The sequence below is a fragment of the Coturnix japonica genome, chromosome 17 (genome assembly GCF_054131305.1).
Source record: "Coturnix japonica strain WE chromosome 17, WE-NBRP24, whole genome shotgun sequence".
Taxonomy (NCBI): domain Eukaryota; kingdom Metazoa; phylum Chordata; class Aves; order Galliformes; family Phasianidae; genus Coturnix; species Coturnix japonica.
In genome coordinates this window covers 16,406,965-16,430,861 of record NC_140679.1, presented here as the reverse complement: position 1 = coordinate 16,430,861, position 23,897 = coordinate 16,406,965, and the positions used below count along the sequence as shown (strand labels likewise).

The 23,897-nt window shown below is 45.2% G+C and overlaps 2 protein-coding genes and 1 long non-coding RNA gene across 14 annotated transcripts; 1 reads left to right on the top strand and 2 right to left on the bottom strand.

The window, feature by feature from the left end:
* Positions 1-5,365: 5,365 nt before the first annotated feature.
* Positions 5,366-7,722, top strand: LOC107323978 (uncharacterized). The gene is made up of 2 exons (XR_001559385.2): positions 5,366-5,594; positions 6,356-7,722. It is a non-coding gene; the product is annotated as an uncharacterized LOC107323978 (long non-coding RNA).
* Positions 7,078-12,171, bottom strand: RCAN3 (regulator of calcineurin 3). 4 transcript variants are annotated; one of them, XM_085518614.1, is made up of 5 exons: positions 11,894-12,171; positions 11,051-11,290; positions 10,480-10,653; positions 9,953-10,124; positions 7,078-9,166 (listed from the first exon to the last, which is right to left on the bottom strand). In XM_085518614.1, exons 2-5 carry the CDS (start codon positions 11,243-11,245, stop codon positions 8,958-8,960), a joined length of 750 nt encoding a protein of 249 aa, XP_085374740.1. In that variant the 5' UTR covers positions 11,246-11,290; positions 11,894-12,171; the 3' UTR covers positions 7,078-8,957. The 4 variants fall into 4 exon arrangements, with proteins under 4 accessions (XP_085374740.1, XP_015739083.1, XP_085374741.1 ...); XM_015883597.3 differs by having other exon boundaries at positions 12,071-12,171; XM_085518615.1 differs by having other exon boundaries at positions 7,078-8,645; positions 12,071-12,171.
* Positions 12,172-13,578: 1,407 nt separating this feature from the next.
* Positions 13,579-21,973, bottom strand: NIPAL3 (NIPA like domain containing 3). 9 transcript variants are annotated; one of them, XM_015883596.3, is made up of 12 exons: positions 21,939-21,973; positions 20,826-21,193; positions 20,661-20,729; positions 20,391-20,562; positions 20,213-20,272; positions 19,575-19,720; positions 18,851-18,947; positions 18,327-18,462; positions 17,671-17,759; positions 16,834-16,897; positions 16,367-16,461; positions 13,579-15,727 (listed from the first exon to the last, which is right to left on the bottom strand). In XM_015883596.3, the coding sequence occupies exons 2-12, from the start codon at positions 20,922-20,924 to the stop codon at positions 15,528-15,530; spliced, it is 1,227 nt and encodes a 408-aa protein (XP_015739082.1). In that variant the 5' UTR covers positions 20,925-21,193; positions 21,939-21,973; the 3' UTR covers positions 13,579-15,527. The 9 variants fall into 9 exon arrangements, 5 of the variants coding, with proteins under 5 accessions (XP_015739082.1, XP_085374729.1, XP_032304824.1 ...); XM_085518603.1 differs by having other exon boundaries at positions 20,213-20,311; positions 21,413-21,950; XM_032448933.2 differs by having other exon boundaries at positions 21,413-21,950.
* Positions 21,974-23,897: the final 1,924 nt, after the last annotated feature.

The following is a 23,897-nucleotide window of genomic DNA, read 5'->3' as shown; positions in this document are numbered from 1 at the left end:
GAAGAAAACCAAGAAAAGCCGGGTTAGAACGGAAGAAAACCAAGAAAAACAGTGTTAGAGCAGAAGAAAACCAAGAAAAGCCGGGTTAGAGCAGAAGAAAACCAAGAAAAACAGGGTTCAAGCAGAAGAAAACCAAGTAAAGGAGGGTTAGAAAGGAAGAAATCCAAGAAAAACAGGGTTAGAGCAGAAGAAAACCAGGAAAAGCTGGCGTAGAGCCGAAAAAAACCAAGAAAGGCCGCGATAGAAAAGAAGAAAACCCAGAAAAGCCGGGTTAGAAAGGAAGGAATCCAAGAAAAACAGGGTTAGAACGGAAGAAAACCAAGAAAAACAGGGTTAGAGCTGAAAAAACCCAAGAAATCCAGGGTTAGAACAGAAGAAAACCAAGAAAAGCAGGGTTAGAGCAGAAGAAAACCAAGTAAAGCAGACTTAAAGATGAAAAAACCCAAGAAAAACAGGGTTAGAACAGAAGAAATCCAAGAAAAGCCAGGTAAGAACGGAAGAAAACCAGGAAAAGCCGGGCTAGAACGGAAGAAAACCAAGAAAAGCAGGCTTAAAGCCGAAAAAAAACAAGAAAAACAGGGTTAGAGCAGAAGAAAACCAAGAAAAACAGGGTTAGAGCTGAAAAAAACCAAGAAAAACAGGGTTAGAGCAGAAGGAAACCAAGAAAAGCCAGGTTAGAACGGAAGAAAACCAAGAAAAGCAGGGTTAGAGCCGAAGAAAACCAAGAAAAACAGGGTTAGAGCGGAAGAAAACCAAGAAAAACAGGGTTAGAACAGAAGGAAACCAAGAAAAGCCGGGTAAGAACGGAAGAAAACCAAGAAAAATAGGGTTAGAGCAGAAGAAAACCAAGAAAAGCAGGGTTAGAGCGGAAGAAAACCAAGAAAAACAGGGTTCAAGCAGTAGAAAACCAAGAAATGGAGGTTTAGAAAGGAAGAAAACCAAGAAAAACAGGGTTAGAGCAGAAGAAAACCAGGAAAACCTGGCGTAGAGCCGAAAAAAAACAAGAAAGGCCGGGTTAGAAAAGAAGAAAACCAAGAAAAGCAGGGTTAGAATGGAAGGAAACCAAGAAAAACAGGGTTAGAACGGAAGAAAACCAAGAAAAACAGGGTTAGAGCTGAAAAAACCCAAGAAAACCAGGGTTAGAGCAGAAGAAAACCAAGAAAAGCAGGCTTAAAGCCGAAAAAAACCAAGAGAAACAGGGTTATAACAGAAGAAAACCATGAAAAGCCGTGTTAGAACGGAAGAAAACCAGGAAAAGCCGGGTTAGAACGGAAGAAAACCAAGAAAAACAGGGTTAGAGCCGAAAAAAAAACAAGAAAAACAGGGTTAGAGCAGAAGAAAACCAAGAAAAGCCGGTTTAGAACGGAAGAAAACCAAGAAAAACAGGGTTAGAGCAGAAGAAAACCAATAAAAGGAGGGTTAGAAAGGAAGAAAACCAAGAAAAACAGGGTTAGAGCAGAAGAAAACCAAGAAAAGCAGGCTTAGAGCCGAAAAAAAAACAAGAAAAGCCGGGTTAGAACAGAAGAAAACCAAGAAAAGCCGGGTTAGAACGGAAGAAAACCAAGAAAAGCCGGGTTAGAAAGGAAGAAAACCATGAAAAACAGGGTTAGAGCCGAAAAAAAACAAGAAAAGCAGGCTTAGAGCCGAAAGAAACCAAGAAAAACAGGGTTAGAGACGAAATAATCCAAGAAAAACAGGGTTAGAGACTAAGAAAACCAAGAAAAGCCGGGTTAGAACGGAAGAAAATCAAGAAAAACTGGGTTAGAGTCGAAAAAACCTAAGAAAAACAGTGTTATAACAGAAGAAAACCAAGAAAAGCAGGGTTATAACGGAAGAAAACCAAGAAAAGCAGGGTTAGAGTGGAAGAAAACCAAGAAAAGCAGGGTTAGAGCCGAAGAAAACCAAGAAAAGAGGGGTTAGAGCGAAAGAAAACCAAGAAAAGACGGGTCGGAGCAGATGAAAACCAAGAAAAGCATGGTTTGAGTGGAGGAAAACCAAGAAAAGCAGGGTTAGTACGGAAGAAAACCAAGAAAAGCAGGGTTAGACTAAAAGAAAACAAAGAAAAGCAGGTTTAGAGTGGAAGAAAACCAAGAAAAGTCAGTTTAGAATGGAAGAAAACCAAGAAAAGTCTGGTTAGGGGGAAAGAAAACCAAGAAAAGATTGGTTAGAGTGCAAGGAAACCATGAAAAGACGGGTCGGAGCAGATGAAAACCAAGTAAAGCAGTGTTAGAGCAGAAGAAAACCAAGAAAAGCAGAGTTAGAGCGGAAGTAAACCAAGAAAAGTAGGGTTAGAGTGGAAGATAACCAAGAAAAAGCGGGTTAGAGTGGAAGAAAATCAAGAGAAGATGGGTTAGAGTGCAAGGAAACCAAGAAAAGCAGGGTTAGAGCGGAAGAAAACCAAGAAAAGCAGGGCTAGAGAGGTAGAAAAAAAAAAAAGCAGTGTTAGAGTGGAAGAAAACCAAGAAAAAATGGGTTAAAGCAAAAGAAAGTCAAGAAATACGGGTTAGACCAGATGAAAACCAAGAAAAGCAGGGTTAGAGTGGAAGAAAACCAAGAAAAGCAGGGTTAGAGTGGAAGAAAACCAAGAAAAAATGGGTTAAAGCGAAAGAAAATCAAGAAATACGGGTTAGACCAGATGAAAACCAAGAAAAGCAGGGTTAGAGTGGAAGAAAACCAAGAAAAGCAGGGTTAGAGTTGGAAAAAAACAAGAAAAGCAGGGTTAGAGTGGAAGAAAATCAAGATAAAACATGTTAGAGCAGAAGAAAACCAAGAAAAGCAGGGTTAGATCAAAAGAAAACAAAGAAAAGCATGGATAGAGTGGAAGAAAACCAAAAAAAGCAGGGTTAGAGTGCAAAAAAAAAACACAAGAAAAGCAGGGTTATAGTGGAAGAAAACCAAGAAAAGCAGGGTTGGAATGGAAGAAAAATAAGATGTGGTAAGGAGTTATATTGGGATCAGACATTAACAGTATCAGCTGAGAGGATCTGCTCCTTATGGGGTGATGGGGTGATATTGGGGATCAGACATAACAGTAACTACTCGGAGGATCTGCTCCCTGTTTATGGGATGCTGGGGAGTGAACTGGGGGGTAACATCAAGGGGTGACACTGCTGTGAGCAGTGAAGGTGTTGGTTAATGTTGGGGTGATGCTGTGAAGGGATGTTGTGGTGATGTTGGGGTATCAGTGGGGGTGACATCAGGGAGTGGTGTTGAAGGAAGGCAGAGGGGTGACGTGGAGGGGAGGTGATGGGTGTGACAGCAGTGGATGGTGGGGGACAACGGTGATGAATGAGAGAGAGTTTCCAGTGGGGGGCGATAGTGGGGGGACAATGGTGGGGTAATGGAGGTGATGGTGATAATGGGCGTGATGGGGGTAATGGGGGTGATGGTGATAATGGTGCTGATGAGGTTGCTGATGGGGTTGATGAGGTTGATGGGGGTAATGGTGGGGGGCAGTGATGTGGGTGGTGTGAAGTGAATGATGGTGGTGACAGTGGAGGCCCCACACAGCCACACACAGCCACACAGAGACACATAGCGCCCCATAGAAGCCCTACAGAGTCCCATAGAAGCCCCATAGAGCCCCACAGTGCCCGATAGAAGCCCCACAGTGCCCCATAAAGTCCCACAGTGTCCCGGCACGTCGCGGGCGCCATTTTCATACTGAGGAATAGCGTCACTTCCGGCAAGGTGGATTGTGGGATATAAGGCGGCATAACGCGGCATAACGCGGCATCTGGAGATCGCCATTTTGATCATGCGCAGTAGCGTCGCTTCCGGTATGGTGCATTGTGGGATATAACGCGGCATAACGAGGCATCTGGAGGTCGCCATTTTGATCATGCGCAGTAGCGTCGCTTCCGGTATGGTGCATTGTGGGATATAACGCGGCATAACGAGGCGTCTGGAGGTCGCCATTTTGATCATGCGCAGTAGCGTCGCTTCCGGTATGGTGCATTGTGGGATATAACGCGGCATAACGAGGCATCTGGAGGTCGCCATTTTGATCATGCGCAGTAGCGTCGCTTCCGGTATGGTGCATTGTGGGATATAACGCGGCATAACGAGGCATCTGGAGGTCGCCATTTTGATCATGCGCAGTAGCGTCGCTTCCGGTATGGTGCATTGTGGGATATAACGCGGCATAACGAGGCATCTGGAGGTCGCCATTTTGATCATGCGCAGTAGCGTCGCTTCCGGTATGGTGCATTGTGGGATATAACGCGGCATAACGAGGCATCTGGAGATCGCCATTTTGATCATGCGCAGTAGCGTCGCTTCCGGTATGGTGCATTGTGGGATATAACGAGGCATCTGGAGGTCGCCATTTTGATCATGCGCAGTAGCGTCGCTTCCGGTATGGTGCATTGTGGGATATAACGCGGCATAACGAGGCATCTGGAGGTCGCCATTTTGATCATGCGCAGTAGCGTCGCTTCCGGTATGGTGCATTGTGGGATATAACGCGGCATAACGCGGCATCTGGAGGTCGCCATTTTGATCATGCGCAGTAGCGTCGCTTCCGGTATGGTGCATTGTGGGATATAACGCGGCATAACGAGGCATCTGGAGGTCGCCATTTTGATCATGCGCAGTAGCGTCGCTTCCGGTATGGTGCATTGTGGGATATAACGAGGCATCTGAAGGTCGCCATTTTGATCATGCGCAGTAGCGTCGCTTCCGGTATGGTGCATTGTGGGATATAACGAGGCATCTGGAGGTCGCCATTTTGATCATGCGCAGTAGCGTCGCTTCCGGTATGGTGCATTGTGGGATATAACGCGGCATAACGAGGCATCTGGAGATCGCCATTTTGATCATGCGCAGTAGCGTCGCTTCCGGTATGGTGCATTGTGGGATATAACGCGGCATAACGCGGCATCTGGAGGTCGCCATTTTGATCATGCGCAGTAGCGTCGCTTCCGGTATGGTGCATTGTGGGATATAACGCGGCATAACGAGGCATCTGGAGGTCGCCATTTTGATCATGCGCAGTAGCGTCGCTTCCGGTATGGTGCATTGTGGGATATAACGAGGCATCTGGAGGTCGCCATTTTGATCATGCGCAGTAGCGTCGCTTCCGGTATGGTGCATTGTGGGATATAACGCGGCTTCTGGAGGTCGCCATTTTGATCATGCGCAGTAGCGTCGCTTCCGGTATGGTGCATTGTGGGATATAACGAGGCATCTGGAGGTCGCCATTTTGATCATGCGCAGTAGCGTCACTTCCGGCTTGTTGCATTGTGGGATATAATGCCTCATTTGGTGGGCGCCATTTTGTTCGCGAGCAATGGCGTCGCTTCCGGCGGAGGGGATTGTGGGATATCTCTTTGACCGCCTTCTTATTTCTGGTTCCGGCTGTGGGGGGTGCAGTTCGGTTTCCGGCTGTCCGTTTCCGGTTTTTCGCCATGGGTTGCGGGGGGTTCTGGGGTCCCGGTTGGAACCGGAACCGGCCGCTTATTTACAACGGGAGTCACGAGGAGATGGGGGAGGAGCCAGAGGGAACCCGGCGCCCCATAGTGACCCACTGAGCCCTATAGAGCCCCACAGTGAGGCTATAAGGGTACGCAGCGCCATTTTGGGGCCAAATTCAGGTATTTTGGGGCCAAATCCGTTTTTTTTTGGGGGGGGGGTGACAATAGGGTACTGTTGGGGGTGATGTTAGGAGATATGCGCCAGTTTTAGGACGGCAGTACGCATGCCCAGTTTAAGACGCCAGTGCGCATGCTCTAGCTTTAGGTCGCTAATGCGCATGCGCCAGTTTTAGGACGCCAGTACGCACGCGCCAGTTTTAGAACTCCAATACACATGCGCGAATCCACCATGCTCACTACGCATGCGCTAATTCTATGACTTCAATACGCATGCGCGAGTTCCGATTCCGCACTACGCATGCGCCAATTGCAGCCCAGCAGTGCGCATGCGCCCGCTGCCGCACATCAATGTCCGTGCGCTTACCTTGGTTTTTTTTGGTGGTTATTTTTTTGTGCTCGCACACACGCGGCAGTTCCGGAGCAACACTGCGCATGCGCATGTTTCGGCACCCTAATACGATGCGCCCGCTCCTTTCGACGTTCCTTCCGCTCTAGTTCAGTCCTGTATCCGCCGCCCGGTTCTCTGCCGGCTCAGTTGCGTTTGACGATCCCGACGTGTCCGTGTTCGCTCCGCCTGCGGTCAGTGCAGCCCCAGCTCGCCGTCTGCTGCACGTTCTTGTAGTTAGACAGCAGAGAATTTAGATTTGGATGCGTTTTCAGGTGTTGCAGTAGATCGACAATAGTTCCACCCTAGGAAGGCTGGGCCTAAATAAAAATGGCTTAATTCCTAAAGAACAAAGTTCCGAATTCCTCCTTTACAGGTCACAGAACGGACCAACGTGAAACTGGATGGAAGAATGCGGGGACAGTTTATCTGCAAATTAGTCCTGAACATCACGTAACACCTGGGAGCCTCTGGGGGATCTGAGGGGCAAGATCATCCAGTCCAACCGTTCACCTATTACCAACAGCTCCACTAACCCTCAGCACAACATCCAATTGTTCCTTGAACACCCCCAGGGTCGGTGACTCCACCAGCTCCCTGTGCAGTCCATTCCACTGCCCGACCACTCTTTACGAGAAGGAATTTTTCCTCCGTTCCAGCCTGAATCTCCCCTGCCGCAGCTCAAAACCATTCCCTCTGCTCCTCTCACTAATGACCCAAGAGAAGAGGCCGACCCCCAGCTCCCTACAACTTCCCTTCAGGAAGTTCTAGAGAGCAAATGCATTCTGAACTAGACGTCACCTGTGAGCGAGGCAGGATGGAACCCTCACAGCACAGACATGGGCTGTGCTCCAAGCCAATGTTAGAACGCCCCTTCTGTGGGAATGGGTTTCTGTGGTTTTTGGACAACATTTCTTATTATTACAGAACAAACATAGACCACAATGCTGCACCCACATTCCACACTCTCCCTCACATTATTTGCTGTCAGTGGCAAATGCCCACGGTTTGGGAAGCATCCCAAGGGAGCCTATCTTCACTGCTCACTTTGTTGAAGAAACATAAACACTGGCAGAAAACACAGCAAACCTGGGCTAATTAAAGAAAACCACATAAGTGGTGCTGTAGTGTTTTTATTTTAAACCTCTTCACGCAAGGAACCATGTTGGAATGCAAGGTGCTGGACACTTTACACAACATACACTGACAACATCACTCGTTCCATTTGCCTTTGTAAAATGGTTTAGGAAAGTTTTCACTGAATCCCTACGTACACAAACTGTTAGAGAGGGGTAGAAATCAAACAACTGACAAAATAGAAACACCAAAGAATCTAAGATGGACTTCTGGCATTTTAAAACACACAAGTCTCATGGACAATTCAACTCTTATTTTTTTTGCGCTGCGGAAGAGCTAGACAGAGGTCAGACAAAGGGATTTGAATATTTGAAGAAATACATAAATATCAGTACATTTGCAGCTGAGATGAACAAAATCCTTTTTCCTGCCATTCTCGTAGACGCTCCTGCCTCTGGAACAAGGACCTGCCTGCAGGATCCCACTTTGCAACTGCAAGCCAGTGGCAGGAGGGGATCACAACTAGCACAATATGGACCTGAAAACTACTGACCCCATGCAGATTTACCACCTCTGCTACTTCTGTTGTCAACCAAGTGAAAACACTTTGGAAAGTTCAATGAGCACTTCCAATAGAATTAAAATACACTGAAACAATTTGAAAAAGTCTGATTTCTGAATGATTTCTATATATGCATATGAGCAGCCTGGCTTTTTCAGGTATGGTGGTTTGTTGTTTTTTTTTAAACAATAGAAAAAAGAAGAGTCTGTGTAGAATAAAAAAGGTTGGTTACAAAGTAGCACAAAAGTGTGATAGTACATGTCATACAACCAGGAATGTTTTCTTCCTATTGAAACGCTTCACATGAGTTTACAGAATTAAAGATCTGTCTTTTAAAAAATGCATCCTTGTCTCTAAAGCAGCAGGTGCTCCATCAGACAAAGAGGATGCTGCACAGGAAAAAGTCTCAATGAAAAACAGCAAAGAAGGGCTCAAACTGCAACTGACCATCTCTAAAAAAATAAGAACACATCAGGGTTTAGGATCACAGTTCAGAAATCTACATGAGGTGCTTTACCTCCACCATATCATTCAGTCATACAGTCACTTTGATTTATTTATAAATAGAGGCCATCTCTAGGACTGGAGACTCCAAACATTACCATATTTCCAGAGAGGATAAAAGAACACATTCAGTAGCTGTATCCCTGTTTCACTCTGCATATCTTGTAAATCACTCTTAAGCAGATATCAGTGCAAACTGCTGCAGCCATCAGTGTACCATCAAACAGCAGCACTGCTGGAGATAGGTTCAGGGTCTGCCTTGTAGTGGTCTGTGATTTTTCCTCCCACACTCTTTTTTGTAGTCAGCAGAACTACTTGAATTTATACTTCCATGTATGTATTTGTGCCTCATGTCACATTAAAGACGTATCTGAGAAAAGCAAGTACTAACCTTCAGCTCAGAAGACTAACTGGGAAGGAATTTTAGCATGAAGACCTCCGCTTCACTTCCACTCAAATAACTGGAAGTTGTTGTACCAGCATGGATCAGTTTATAACTGCTATACAAATAACTTCTTCAAATCTAGCAGTGACAGAAAAAATATTATTTTAGCACTTGGTACACCACACTTTACAGTATAAAGAGTAATATTTTCAATAAAACTAAACTTCCTATTTTTCACTATTGCAAGTCAGGTGGATTTGCTACACTTGGGAGACTAGTCCTTAGAATTAAAGTGCTTTGTAGAGCATTGGCATCCAAAATCTCGAACGTGAGAGACAAATACAAGTAAAATCTGTTGTTGCTATATATAATATACAGCAGGACAACAGGCACCAACGTGCGTACTCATTAAGTGCCTGGTTTTTGATAGCATCCTGAGCAACACACAATTTAACAGTGCATAGTACCCCCCACCTCCAATGTACAATCAAATGCTTTAGATTCATTCAGAATTGTTGCAGGTGGCTCTGGACGCCTTGTCTGCAAGATCTTCTGTTTAGGACTTTTTATTTCTTCTTCCTCTTCTGTCTCACTTTCACAGACATGGACGACAACACTGGGAGTTGATTCTGTCCCTGCATGAAGCTCATACTTCTCCCCTGAGGAGCAGCAAACAAAGACCATGCTAAGAACGTCCCCAAGGAACAGCATTAAGCCACTTCATTGCAAAAACTCCTTAATAGCTGCAGTGACACAACCAAAAGACAAGCAGCATACAAATTTTTAAGTGACATCTTTTGTGCTACACATCTAAAGGACATTTGTAAAATGGAAAACCATAAATGCATTTGACAATATTTAATCTTCCTGATTCGCTATGAAATTACATAGTTACTGTATCCAGCAGTGTCTTTCCGAGAGGACAAAAAAGTAGTTCCCTTCTCTAACCACTACTTGTCTCTCCTATTAGGACTGCAGACAGCTCTCTCCTCATGAGCACTGAAGCCAATTCAACAGATTACACAGCAAAGCACATCGGGTTCTTTGTGTAAAAGATAAACCTTCCTTTCAGGGAAAATAAACAGCACTGTTTGGTGTAATACCCAAGAAAAATTTTGATAATGCAACATAAAGTCCATATTAGCATCCGTAACTGAAGCCACCATCCTGCAAGAGACTGAACATCTCATTCCTCTTCTCGTTTCTTGGTCACTACTAAGACTATAGCAAAATTCAATAAATGGGTGAGAGTCAGTGCCATCCAGCCCAGTTCTGTGTTACAGTTTCAGTCAGCTACAGAACAAAGTAAACAGTGATAGCTCGCCTTATTCAAGTAAGTAACCTTATGTAAGAGAGACTTGGTTCTTCTCACAGAGGAGTAGATAATGCCCTGGATAAGTACTTCTGAAGTTAAATAACACAATAAAAGCAGGTAAATATCCCACCTGGTCCCAACTTGGAGACAGCGCAAAGAAGGTCGTAGTTTATCAGTGGAGTTGCATCTTCACTCTGTTTCCATCCAACTGGGGGAGATGCAGGTGGTGAGATCAGGAACTGTTTAACTGGTTGTGGAGGAAGAAGGTAGGACTTGTCTCCCAATTCACTGGGCACCTGTACCTGAAGACAAAGGCCAGGAGATGCAGAATAAAATCAGTAACATTTCTTTTTATTTAGTCTGCTTCCCCAGTAACATATGGCTGTTTTCTGTATTAGCAATGCTTGATCCAGTCTAGATTCAAAAACAATAGCAGTTTTATGATTTCTCTTGATATAACACTTCAGACAAGCAATGCAGGTTAAGAAACTGCTCTGTGTTAACAATGTGGCTGTTGATGAGTAGATAATACATCTCATGTATAAGAGAAAGAGGTTAATGGTTGCTCCAGAACTTCTCAGAAATGAAACTCATTGTCAAACATGAAGCAATGGAGAAAGAAGGACACATGCAGACCAAGTTAGTGTTCCATAATACCTGTGCAAAATATAGCTTCAGCTTTTTTCCACTGAAGTCAGTTTCATGCAGTTCTATCCGCGCTCTTGCTGCTGCCTCTGGATTACTGAAGTTTATCCGTACTCTTCTAAAGCTTTTAAACAACTGGAATGTAACTTGATTATCGTAGATAGTGAAAAGTGCTTCAAATCTTTCCTAGGAAATGAAGTACAAAGATTCTCCAAATACAGCATATACATTTTCACTCAATGAAAACACATTCTGCTTTTACTTTCCTCTCGCAAATCCCCATGCATTTCCTTAACATCCTTCTAAACCTGCATGTTTAATAGTTTTCCCTGCCTGCTCTATCTCACTACTAAAATTCCAGTACACTCATGTGTAAAAGCCCCTGTAGCTCCCACAAACTGCCATGTAGTGACAGTTACCCAAAAGCACTGAGGACAATGCTTGCTGTAAATCTGCACCCGACTTTCACCTGAGTATCTCATTTCCTCCCCCTCTGCACAACACACAGCAGTACCACACAAAACATCCCCCAGTACCTCTATACTTGCAATGCCGAACCCAGATACATCTCACTTCACCTTACCTTTTCCTCCGGTACCTCAAACACTGCTTCATGCACACTGCAAGCGAACAGTGAGGTAGGCAAGTCACTTAAATCCATCATCTCTTCCAAATCATCTTCATTTTCTCCAAAAATCATCTGTTCTTCTTCTTCTTGGTCGCTGCTGTAGAGATCGGACTGGCTGTCACTCCAGGACTTCATAGCATCTCTGAGCATCGTTCAACCAATGCAGCACTGTGTTCCAGAGCTCCTGGTAACAGTCTGCCATTACAAAAATGTATTCAGTTATGGCAACGTAATACTGCACTGTGAGGTGCTTTCTGCCCTGTGCAGTGCTGGAATTGCCTGAACATCCCCACTGCTGCAAAGGAGGCCATCGTTTCTTCCAATAAGCAACAAATGCTTGAGTTTTACAGGAGAAGTCACCACGACCCTTTAGATAACAAAGACAGAATCTCACGTGCTATTGACTCAAAGGAGAGGAAAGCAGTTATGCCCTTCATCTCCGGCACGCAGCTTGTGGGGAAAACTCTATACAGTTAATTAAACATCTCAGCAACAAGTGCAACAGTTCTGTATGTTTTGCAACACAGCATTTATTACAAGTGGAAAAACAAACCCGAGAAGTTTCTGTGGAGGGCTCTGAACTATGAAAAGCATCGCTTCCATTTTTACAGACACGTTCTACAAAGGAATGAACCGCCAGTCTCATTTTTAACTATAAACCCGCAACGTTAACACCAGCTTTGTCCAACTCTCTCCCAGAGGTTACACAACGGCAAGTGAGCACTGTGAGAACGCGGAGGTTCCCTGGGATGGGAATAAACCAATAAACCAACGTACTATTGATAGTTAAGTACTTACAGAAACAATACCGTGAGAGGTGATAATGGACGAGGCAGAAAGCAACAAGGGCAGCAGGGCCAAAGCAACAGGGCAGCACACACACACACACACACACAGCAACAGGGCAACACACACACACACACACACACACACACACACAGCAACAGGGCAGCACACACACACACACACGCTCACCTCAGGACGGACGTTCGGCGGAACAGAAGATGGCGCCGCGGTTCCCCTCCGCTGAGCCGGGCCGCCTGGCACGGGCCGGCAGGTCGCTGCGGGCGGACAGCGGCGCAGGCGCGGCCCCTCATCCCGCACCGCCCCGGGGAGCTGGGAAGGGGGGGGGGGGGGGGGGGGGGGGCGCTGACCAGGATGGAGGCGGCGGCGCTGCGCATGCGCCATCCCGGGGCCGAGCGAGGGGCAGCCCGTCAGCTGAGGCGGGAGGAAGCGGGCGGTGTCCGCGGAACTAACGGCACTGAAACGGAACGGCCCCCACACGGTCCGGGCCTGGCACAAATACGGACGTTTGTGCGGTTTAAGTGCGCTCCTCTGAAGTTCGAAGGTGGAAAAGGGCCGGCAGTAATCATCGCCAGCTGGTCCTTTCCCTCGCAGGAAAGCAGACAATTGGTCAAATCTAAGAAGGGCTTCTGCCGATCAGCGCTGATTAATCCTAATTACCCGTTCTGTTTCCTGGCTGCAGTCAAAGCCATTATTCGCTCCGTCCCCACTCAGCTGTGCCCTGCTCACCTCCAGCACAGCCCAGCATTGGCCGGTTGCCTCCGTGCCGCCACACAGCAGCTCTTGGAGGGGGCAGTAACATGGCGGTACCTGCTCATCACAAGCTGTGGCACAGGGAAACACACAGGAAACAATGAGCCCACCTTAATGCCGGGACCCCGGAGCACCACGAAGGGCAGCTGTAACACCACAGCGGACATGACTGGTCTCCAGTTGTTGTTTTTCCATTTGTGGTTTAGGACCCCAAGAGACACATTTAATGAAGAGCATCCTGAGGATTATGACTCCACTTGTCCCTTGGGACAAGACCCTGTGCAGTGAGCGTTAATTAGGTTGGTAAGCATTCATTAGCGCCATTCATTAGATAGTGCCAGTATTTAGAATTCATGGCTGTGTCTCTTAATGGCATTGCTAGGAAACGGCTGTAAGCTGCTGTCAGGCACAATGGCCTATACCTGAAGGACGCATCGTTCCTAACACAGATCAGAGGTCCGTGCTATCACAGAGAAGCTGCTTTCTTCACCTCGATGCTGAGCTGGCAGGTGTGCTGAAACTGCAGGTCAGGTGCTCAGTCATAGAGTGCTCTTGTGATTTGGCACATCTCGGCTTCCCCTCCTCAACCTTGCCCTCCTTCAGGCTCTCCTTCAATCACATTTTCCAGCTCTTCCCTGAAATAATGCTAACACTTGTAGAAGTCCCATAAAGCCAGCAGTGTTAATACTTGAACCTCATATAAATTTGCATGCCTCAGGGGTGCTACAGTTCCAAACATCAGCTGTAGCAATTTGCATTTCATTTACAAATACACAATTTAAAACCTTTTTGGGGGCGGCGGGGGGGATGGGGGGGAGGGATTTACATAGTACCTATAGTTGTAAACAATGACTGTCTTAACTTCCTTCAAGATTTTTACAGCTTATTAAAGCTATGGAAAAAATATTTATCAGCCCAGAATCCCATAGGTTTTACCAGAATCTTTTACTGTTAAATTTCCAGAGTTGTCATCAAAAAGACAGAATTAAACAGAAATGCAACACTGCTTACAAAAAAAATAAGCAGTCATCCTCAGGGTTCAACACTGTAAAGCCACATTTATTCACACATTATCATATGAACACTTTGTACATTCAGTCAACACTGCAGCTGTATGCCACAGCATAAAGCTATATGCAAGATATACAGTGAGAACATACTAAGTGCACTGGTGCACTGCGAAGCTGCACAGTGTAAAGGCAACAAAAGTCAGTTCACATTTGATAAAGAAGCCAGGAGTCAAGGACTTATTTTGCTCAATCCATACTGGAGACAGCAGTCAGGTGGATTATTTGCATGTCTTTTCAGTGTTTGATTTCAAACAAGATGCTGTGCATTTGGAAATCTAGCTATGCTCCACAGTTTACAGCACACTACCTGTCTGTGGATCAGCTGAAGCTTTGATATTCCGTGTGTTAAATTATGTGCTTTACAGGAACAGGTTACTTTCCATGCTGCAAAAAAGATTAGCACACGGCATGCAGCTCTACTTCAAATATTTAGGGGCAGTTTAGTCGTAAATGGCTGCTGCAATCCCAGGCATGGCCATTGTCACCTCAGCCCTTAAAAATGCCCAAAACACATTCACTATTCATTTCAAATTAAGTCTTCTAAGGTCACAGAGACACCTTCCTATGCATACAGCCCAAGATATAACAAAATAGACTTAAAATTTTGTTTCCCAGTAAAATGATTGCTTTTAGAGAAGATGCTATCAAAACACTTGCATACTCTTGTAAATGTTGCGCTTCTTCCCCTACTCTTAACTGGTTTACTCCCCTGTGTCCTCCCTTTATATCAGTTTACAGCCATCTCATGGAAGCTGGAAAGATAAATATCTTAAGTACACAATGCTTCATTATTCTGGCAGTTCTCACTGAGTGCTGGACTGTGCATGCTCATTTTTCCTACTAGGTCATTCACAGTATGAGGGCAGTACCTCTTTTGCTTCTTAGAATAAAGGAGCACAAAACAGCACCCCTACCTACAGCATCTTAACTTTTTAATGCTGCCAAAGGAACACTGACATATTTAAGCATTTAAAACTATTAAACAAAGTTGGGAACGCTATCTCAACTACAGAGAGAAAATAAAAATGGTAAAGAACTGGAATCTCATCAAGACCAACTAAAATATTCTTCCAGTCATATGACTACAGTGTTGTCCCTGCACCCTTTAATTCAACTTGAAGCTGTTTCTGTGAAACCAGAGAAATGTCAAACAGCCTTTGTTCTAAACTGCCATGTAATCAAGCAGTGGGTACTAGATAAACATGCTCAGTGCATACATTCAACACAAGCTAAAGAATGGCTGTACAAGAAAAGCCCAGGAATACATGGTAAGTTTCAGTATTCGTGCTTGAAAACAATTAGATTTTATTGCCATGTTAAGGTAGCATGGCAGTTACATTAGAAACATGAGGACTCACAACTGTTCTAAAAACCCATCAGTCTCCCTGTGTAAAAGATTAAATCCTTCCCTCCTCACTGTGAACAACTCCTGAAAACCTCGATTTGGAAATAAACCCTCTCCCAGCAGGGCTAAAAATTGCACGGTTACTTCTCTTCCCACAGCTCTGCGTTCTCACTGTGTCTGCTATTTCAGTAGTTTCCTAAAGCCATGATACTGTATTCAGTATTTCAAGCCCTCCAGATAGCAGCCTTCAACAGAGGACTGTGATTTACTCCTTGCTAAGAGGAATGTTTTCAGTTTCATAACTACAGAGAATTGTTTATTTTAATAATCAGTCTTAAAAGTTAAGTTTGAGACAAACTTTAACAATACCAAAGTCAGCTCAACACTTGCCTATATTTTAATCACGTAAATAAATAAAGGTCATACTTCTGATGAGTCAAATCAGTTCCTTAAAGGTCATTCACTCCTTTTTGCTGTGCTCTAGCACCCGGTATGGTGGAGCAGAAACTCCTCTGGAACCATGTTGCTCCTGCACTATTGGCAGCGTAGCTGGTGTATAAATTTCCGGCATGTTGTCATTGTTCTCTAGGGCACCATAGGAAAAGGAAGCTTTGAGGTCAGGCTGAACTGCAATCCCTTTGTCATGCATGTTTTGCATGCCTGAAAACAGCAAAAACAGAAATTAAATGTTTAGGAACAAAAGCACATTCTTCCTGCACTCTATTAAATCAGCAAATTACACAGACTCTGGGTGAGTGACGTGTGGCACATCAGTTCCTTGAGTGTTAAATGAAAGAATGCTTTTCAGCTTAGCAGTAAAGCAACTAATGAAGGAAATTATGCTGTAGCAAATGCAGAATTGCAATCGTGTATTTATCAAATGCTACATTGTTTTTTTATACAGCTCACCAGAAAGACAATTTAGCTATGCTTCACAAAATAAGTTTCTGCTCCTTCTGACCTCTGCCTTTTGCCACGTACCTCAGTAATCTCCAGTAATCAGTTCTCCCTACTTGATGAAGACCAACCCCAAGTAAGTGCTCAAAACCTGTTATCTTCCCAGACAGTAGCCAGCTGGACAAGGCTGTTGCCAGGACCCAGCGTAAGCGCCATTAAAGCAATACACTATGTCCTCTCTGCTTCATAAAAAACATGAACATATTCCTCCACGAGACAATGAACCAAAGAGAATGGAAAAACAGAGAACACATAGCTACCTAATCCTACTGGGATACTTGAGACTTAAGTTTGATTGAAAACTCAAGAAATAAAAGAAACAGGGCAACAAAACACTGTTACCTGGCATAGCATCCATTGATATATAAGGTTCAAATGGTACAGATTTCTTCCTATTTCTTGTGATCAGGAATACACCTAGAAATGCTATGAGGCATCTGAGAAAAAATACAAGATCTTTTGAGATGACTGTGAAAACGGAGAGGAGACTATTTCACAGCAGGTCCTCAGAAAAATCAACACCTAGCACAGTAAAGAATTCAGAATTAGAAAAGAAAGATCTACTGAATGAGAAAGAATTCCCAGCTGAGTGACCCTTTTTTGTAACCAACAATCACAACTTCACACCTTAACCAAAATACAAAGACAAGTTTTCACATTAATCCTGACTCAGAGCAGAAAGAAAGCATATAAAATTTTTATCTGCTTTGATGACATTCCAGGATTTCACAGCCTAAGCTATGCAAGCCAATTTAGCCATATGAGGAAAAACTTCCCAGTTTTCTATCAAGGAAACTTAAAACACTTACCCAAGTGCAAACATACATATATGAAGAACATCTTCACCAGTGAAATCCAGGTAGAAAGTTGCTCCTGGAAAAGGAAATAATTCATGGTGGCTTTCTTCCCAGCTAATATTACTGCTGCATCTCTGGAATGGACGCTCCAGAAACTAAGTCATGTAAGATTGCTATTTCTATAGTTGGCATCTTTAGTTGGCTTTTTTTTTTTTTTTTTAATAATTGTCTTAATACAGAAAAACATGGTCAGATTTCCACTTCAACAGAAACTGTAAGTTTACAAACCTTGTGGAATTTGACCACCAAAATAACAACGGTGCAATTAATAGAGCTGCAAGTAAACCTATACAGCAGTACAGCAACTAGTACAGAGTTTCCAGTATCAGGGTAGAGGAGGAAACAGTGCTGGAACCATTGCAGGTCACTTCACAAATCAGCCTAAGTTGAATTCTCACCAGATAGTGGTTACCACAAACACACAAGACCACACTTCCAAAGTCTGAACAGACCAAACTGGATCTCTCTAGCTACAACAGGATAAAAACCCTTGACACCAATTAAGCATACACAGCTTAAAAACACAAGATGACACGTGTCACTGTTACCATCAAGACGAGAATCGTAAGAGGTTTGACTAGAGGAAGAAAACAGTCTAAATAAAATGAATTCACATTTTGGGAGAGGAAAAAAAGGAAAGCAAGCCAGCTCCAGAAGGGAGATGACACGGAAAGACAAGTCATTGTCTTGCTGAGTATTCACCTTCCTCAGCTGTAGCTAAGAATTATTTTCCAAAATCTTTCGGCCCTCTTTCAGAAAGGATCAACACTACGTTGTGAGCACTGTTACCTGCTGTAATAGCTACTGTTGTGGACAAGATGTATCCAATGCTTGCAATCTGAGATGAGTCATAGAGCTGTGAAGCTTGAGCTAAAAATCTGCAACACAGTGACAGATGACAGAAGTTAACTTGGGAAGAATACTCAAACTACAGAGTAGTTAACATCCACTAGCGCATTTCTCCTTTCTGGCAGTTCCTTTCAAGTACCTGGTGAATACATTTAAGAAATTTTATACTTTCTCAATACACCTGCAAAAGTATCCCCTAGAATTAATAAAAATTATAGATGAATGAACATTTTGCTATATTAACTAAAGGCAGTGCAATTACCACCTTGGGGCCAGGACATCACTTGCTCCTTATCCTTGCTGCTACTTGTGTTTTTACCTTTTCACAAGAACTAAGGGGAAAAATGCAGAGCACCTTGACTTTGGCCAGTGCCAAATTTGAGATAAATACTACTTGGCAATGTCACTACACAGAAAAGCAAAGAACGCTATCCTAGGCTGCATCCTGTGATGCAGATTTGAAGACAGATGACAGAAGAGGCCAGACCTTCACACTAAACTTTTATCAGCATTCTGGAAACCAATAACAAACATTTGACTGGTTACAGATCTGCCCAAACCAGCAGCACAGTTATAGAAGAGAGAGACTGTCTTACGTTGCTTGAAAGACTGCTGTAGCAATCATGCACACCAACATGATATAAAATATTGGGTAGTTGAGTTGGAGGTTTCCTTGTATTGAGACAACAATCATGCCTGCCACAGCCTTCACTGTCACAACAGTCATGGAACCTGCAAATGTTTATGAAAATACAGCTGAAGCTTGTCATGCTCAACAGGACAAGAACACTGCACATTCACTCTATACGTGACAAGCAGCTAAAAACAAAGTCAAGATACATAAATATTCAAACCCTTTACGTGCATGGAAGGCATTTTATCTCTAAATGTCAGTTGTATTCCCACCAATCTGACCACTGTGACCTTCAGTAAATCACAACCTTTCAATATTACAGTTTTCTTGTCAACAGGCCTGGCAGCATCCACCACTTGTCTTAAGTGTTTAAACATTATTATGCAATTATATGACGGGAGGACAAAAGTTTTCATTTCTGATGACAAAATGGCATGCTTCATAAGACTAAGGAAGTCTGCAAAACAAGAATTCATATCAACTTACCCAGCAAAGCTACCAACAGGAGAATAATTACAATGTAGTTTGCATTTTTCTCCTTGTAAAAATATAGTAGGAGGCAGAATATGATGATCTCCACAAGCTACAAAAGAAGAGAGACCATTAGATGTGGAGTTTATGGCATTGGCAGTAAGCAGAATTCTGAATGAGTCAGACAGTAGAGTCAGAAAACAGGACAAATCAAAGGAAAATGAGGATCCCACACAATTACAGACCAAGTTTAATCCCAGTCAAATAGTAACATCACAAATCTCAGCCTGTTTCCTACAATGAGGCTCTGTAAGCCATCCCTGCAGCCCGTATTTAATTATTAAGCCAAACTTATCTCTGTTAAACAGATTTTACAATATTTTTAGTAAGACACTGATAGCTCAAGAGAAAAGTCTGCCTAGGAAAAGCACAGATCAAGCAAAAAATCTGGGCAGCTCTGGGACAGTTGCTCTCAGCTGCCATCAATACTACCTCCAGAGGCTGAAGCTATTTTAAAACTTTTCCATTAAATATACTTAAATTCTAACAGAATAATTCAGAGAGAGAACAGTATGGTTACAAGTTCCACATGCACCGTGATACTCACACTGGCATAAGTTGATATAAGTCCATTAGCAAGTATAAAGAAATGCTGCTAGTGATCATAACAAAAACGCTTGAAAAACTCTCAACGAGGAACGCGGCAGAAAACAATCCCATATTTTATGGGCCATCTTACCATATACAACAGAAATGGCCAGCTCACTAAATGCCTAGTGATATTTTCTCCTGTCATCTTCTCATGACTATTAGGTCCAAATGTAATCAGCAGATATGTTCCAACAATTGCCAAACCACAGCCTACAAAGGACAAAACATATCGCCCTTCGGCAACCAAAGGAAAAAAAAAAAAACAAAAAAAAAACACTAGTTAGTGTGTTAGTATGGATATATGGGATTAGTATCTCACATGTGGGCATGACATCACGCATAGTCCTCCAAATGACTCATTCCTCTGCCCTTCATGCCCTACTTTCAAATTATTAGAACTAAGACACCTCAGGCAACAAGTGCACCATGATCTGACAAAAAACAAAAACTCATACCAAGTAGCATGTGCTAAAGTAACTGGAGTCACAAGATCTGCATTTGGGGTTTATCATGCCTGGGGCTACAGCCCATTTTCCAGAAAGTGGAAGAATGAATGCTCCAGCTCTGCAAATACATGTATGCATGAAACGTGGCTGATTCAGTTCTGCCTAAGCTACTGCAGTGCCAGGGACCCAGGCTTGCCATCTCTGACTCTTAAGAGGTCATGCTGTGCATAGGACAGCTTGTGAATAGAGGAGAAAAATGAAAAGGAACCGCAGTACTTACTCAAAAATTCTTTGGGCTTCCACTTTTCTTTAATAAATATAATTCCTATGATTGCACTAGCTGTAACGACAAGAAGGAAAAAAAGAGAAACAGGATGATCTATGTATTCATCCAGCGATCAGCAGCCTCGCACTGGAATGCATTCAGATTTGCATGTCAGTCATTTCTTTCCACTTACCTATAACAGACACTGCACTGAGAGGCACAATCAGCGAAAGAGGAGCAAAGGCATAAGAAGAAAACACTCCCAGCTCTCCCAGAACCAGCAGAAAAAGTCCACACCACCACGTCTTGGTTTTGAAATAGGCTCGGGGATCTTTGGAACCTGCCAACCGGATATGACTGTATTTCTAGGAAAGAGAATAAAAGCATAGAAGCTGTGGCATGTATGACACTTTTTAATACGGGACGTTTAAGGCAGGACCAATATTTGTTTCATGATACTCACCTGAAGGTTGAGTGCAATACTGATAACAAGATGCCCAAAAATAGCTAGTAATGCACCAATCAAGTTCTCCTGTAAAAACAACGTAAATATGGAGATATAACATTTACCTACTATTTTTTATACAGATAAGTTATGGCCTCCTAAGAGTAGTCTGGAGTATATGACCTTATAAGAAAAGGCGTCTGTGTGTGGCTGCACAGAAACCACCGCTGTAGCCAGTGGGATTTGCTGAAGTCGCACGTTTGGACTGTTGGCTCCTTCCATTTTTGTTTATTGGAGTGTTTTTCAGCCTCCTGGATGACAGAACTCTTTAAAGAGGCTTGAACTCTGCTGAAGCCACGTCATTTGTGACTTGGTACCACTTCTTCCCATCCATCCTGCTTTGCTTGCTGAAAATTCTCTGCAGCTTGGCTACTTTTCTTCCTCTGCTGGATTACATTGAGAAAGGTCAGGCACCACGGGCAGAGGCACGGATAAGCCAATATTTCTAGCAAGTCAGTGGAGCAGCAACATCATATTCCTCCAAGAGGACACTAGGAACGATGTAAAAGGAGAAAAAAAAAGGGGAGGGGGGGGGGGGAGGAGGAAGAGTGAATCAGTTTTAAGAACTCAGTGGTCAAAAAGCTGCGATGAAACCCCGCGGTCGGGTAACCCACAGAACCACCCCCAGAATCAAACCAGCACCGGCACCTGTCAGTAGAGGAAGCAGAACTGCTGCGCCTCCCCACAGAGCACCGGGCACAGGAACTCACCTTTCCCGGAGCTCACAAACCGGCCCGATCACAAGGGGGACACGGAACAAGTTGCGCCGTTCGAAACGCTCGTGCCCGAAGTCTCAAGGGCTTCCAGCCGCGCTGTCCCCCCCCGGCGCAGCGTCCCCCGTCAGCGCGGCACGGCGCGGCTCCAGCCGGGGTTACCGGGCCGTCCCCGCACGGAGCCACACGCACAAAGCGGCCCCGCAGCGCGGCGGCTCCTCCCAGCACAACAACCAAAGGGACGGACGGACTGAAAAGCCCCGTTCGCACACGGGGCCGCACGACGCGACAAGTGGGGGCTCAGCCGGGACCGCCCGGCACGGACGGGGCAGCCGAGCGGCCCCCGGCCCGACCCGCTGCGATTCACCGCCCGGCCCCGCTCACCCGGCGGCCCCGCTCAGCTGAGGCGGAGAGAAGCGCCCGGCCCAGGGAGAAGCTGTGACAGCAGCAGCGCCCGACAGCGGCCGGGACGAGGCTGGAGCGCAGCGCCGCCACAACAGGGGCGCACGGCGGAGGGACGCACCTTAACGCGCATGCGCGAGCCGCCCTCCTCGAGCCACCTGAACCAGCTGCGCACGCCCAGCAGCGCGCGAGGGTGCTTTGAGAACCTGCCTGTGATTGGATGTCTACCGGAATTCCGAGAGAAACAAGCCTGGTGATTGGAGGAGATGCGGAACTGCCGCTGTCGCGGTCACCGGGGTTTCTGCTCCCTCCGTGCGCCGCCTGGCGGGGCGGGAACGGGAGGACGGGGGAGTGTGATGGGGATGGGTCAGTATGGGGTGTGATGGGGATGGGGTCAGTATGGGGTGTGATGGGGATGGGGCAGTATGGGGTGTGATGGGGATGGGGCAGTATGGGGTGTGATGGGGATGGGTCAGTATGGGGTGTGATGGGGATGGGGTCAGTATGGGGTGTGATGGGGATGGGTCAGTATGGGGTGTGATGGGGATGGGGCAGTATGGGGTGTGATGGGGATGGGTCAGTATGGGGTGTGATGGGGATGGGGCAGTATGGGGTGTGATGGGGATGGGTCACTATGGGGTGTGATGGGGATGGGGTCAGTATGGGGTGTGATGGGGATGGGGTCAGTATGGGGTGTGATGGGGATGGGGTCAGTATGGGGTGTGATGGGGATGGGGCAGTATGGGGTGTGATGGGGATGGGGTCAGTATGGGGTGTGATGGGGATGGGGTCAGTATGGGGTGTGATGGGGATGGGGCAGTATGGGGTGTGATGGGGATGGGGTCAGTATGGGGTGTGATGGGGATGGGGTCACTATGGGGTGTGATGGGGATGGGGCAGTATGGGGTGTGATGGGGATGGGGTCAGTATGGGGTGTGATGGGGATGGGGTCACTATGGGGTGTGATGGGGACGGGGTCAGTATGGTGTGTCCATGGGGACGGGGTCACCGTGAATCTCAGCCCATTATTGCAGCGCTGCTGCCGGTGCCGCTCGGTGCCTCATCCCGACCAGCTGAGGTATCCCAAATAAATCAGCAGTTAAAGCTTGAGCAGTAATAGAACAATATGACTCCTCCTATTTTGATACACTTCTCCCTGATCCTTCCCTGATTGGTGGAGTTACATTGGTGTGTGTTATCTGGCCAGCAGAGGGCAGCAGAAAGATATTTTATAACTATACTGTATGTTTTTCCAGCCCGCTCTTTGCAGTTTCTTTTCTACCTGCTTGAGTTCCAGGTGACCTGATGCCAAGTTCTGAATGAAAAAACAAAAAAAAAGTCTTAAGGTATCTTCATAAAACACTCCCCTTTCAGAACTTCCTGCTTGATGAGCAGAAGGGGCAGGAAGCCAAACCACAAGCTACACAAGGGCTTGGCTGATTCTTTCTTAAGCTTTACCCTAGAGAACAGTTACTGCATTAGGTAGAAGAGGAGAAGCATTAGCTCCATTAATACTGGACCTTTTGGGGGTTACTGACTTATTTTCCTCCACCAAAAGCACTTGGCTGTGTCCCCTACAGCACAAGCCATTTTGGAGCACATTCCTTTAGCAAGGTAGTTGGGGATAAACACAGTACATGAAGTTTACCTGTCCGTAGTGTGGGCAATGTAGAGAGTTTATTTGCTTCTTAGTACCTGACCTGGAATACCTAATAGGTTAGCTGACCTGTTTTTGCAACTGTGCCAGTTTACCACTCTATTCACACAGCTCCGTGGGTGACAGGGCACTGGGGCCTGGAAGATATTCCTCGTGGACTTTCCACACATCTATGTGACCCCTTATATTTACCAGAATATAATTCATAATATTCTAAGGACACAGATACGCAGTCATTGTAGCAGGAGGTAAATTTCCAAGTCACTTTCAACCACACTGATGTGATGATACACACGCCAAACCTAGAGCTTGATGCAGTGGATGAGAGAAGGGCTGTTTAGTTGTTTTCTTGACACGTGCTGACCTGGAAGGTGCTAATCAAGAACATGCTGCCAGGGTAGTAACTCATCTTTACAGGGTAGG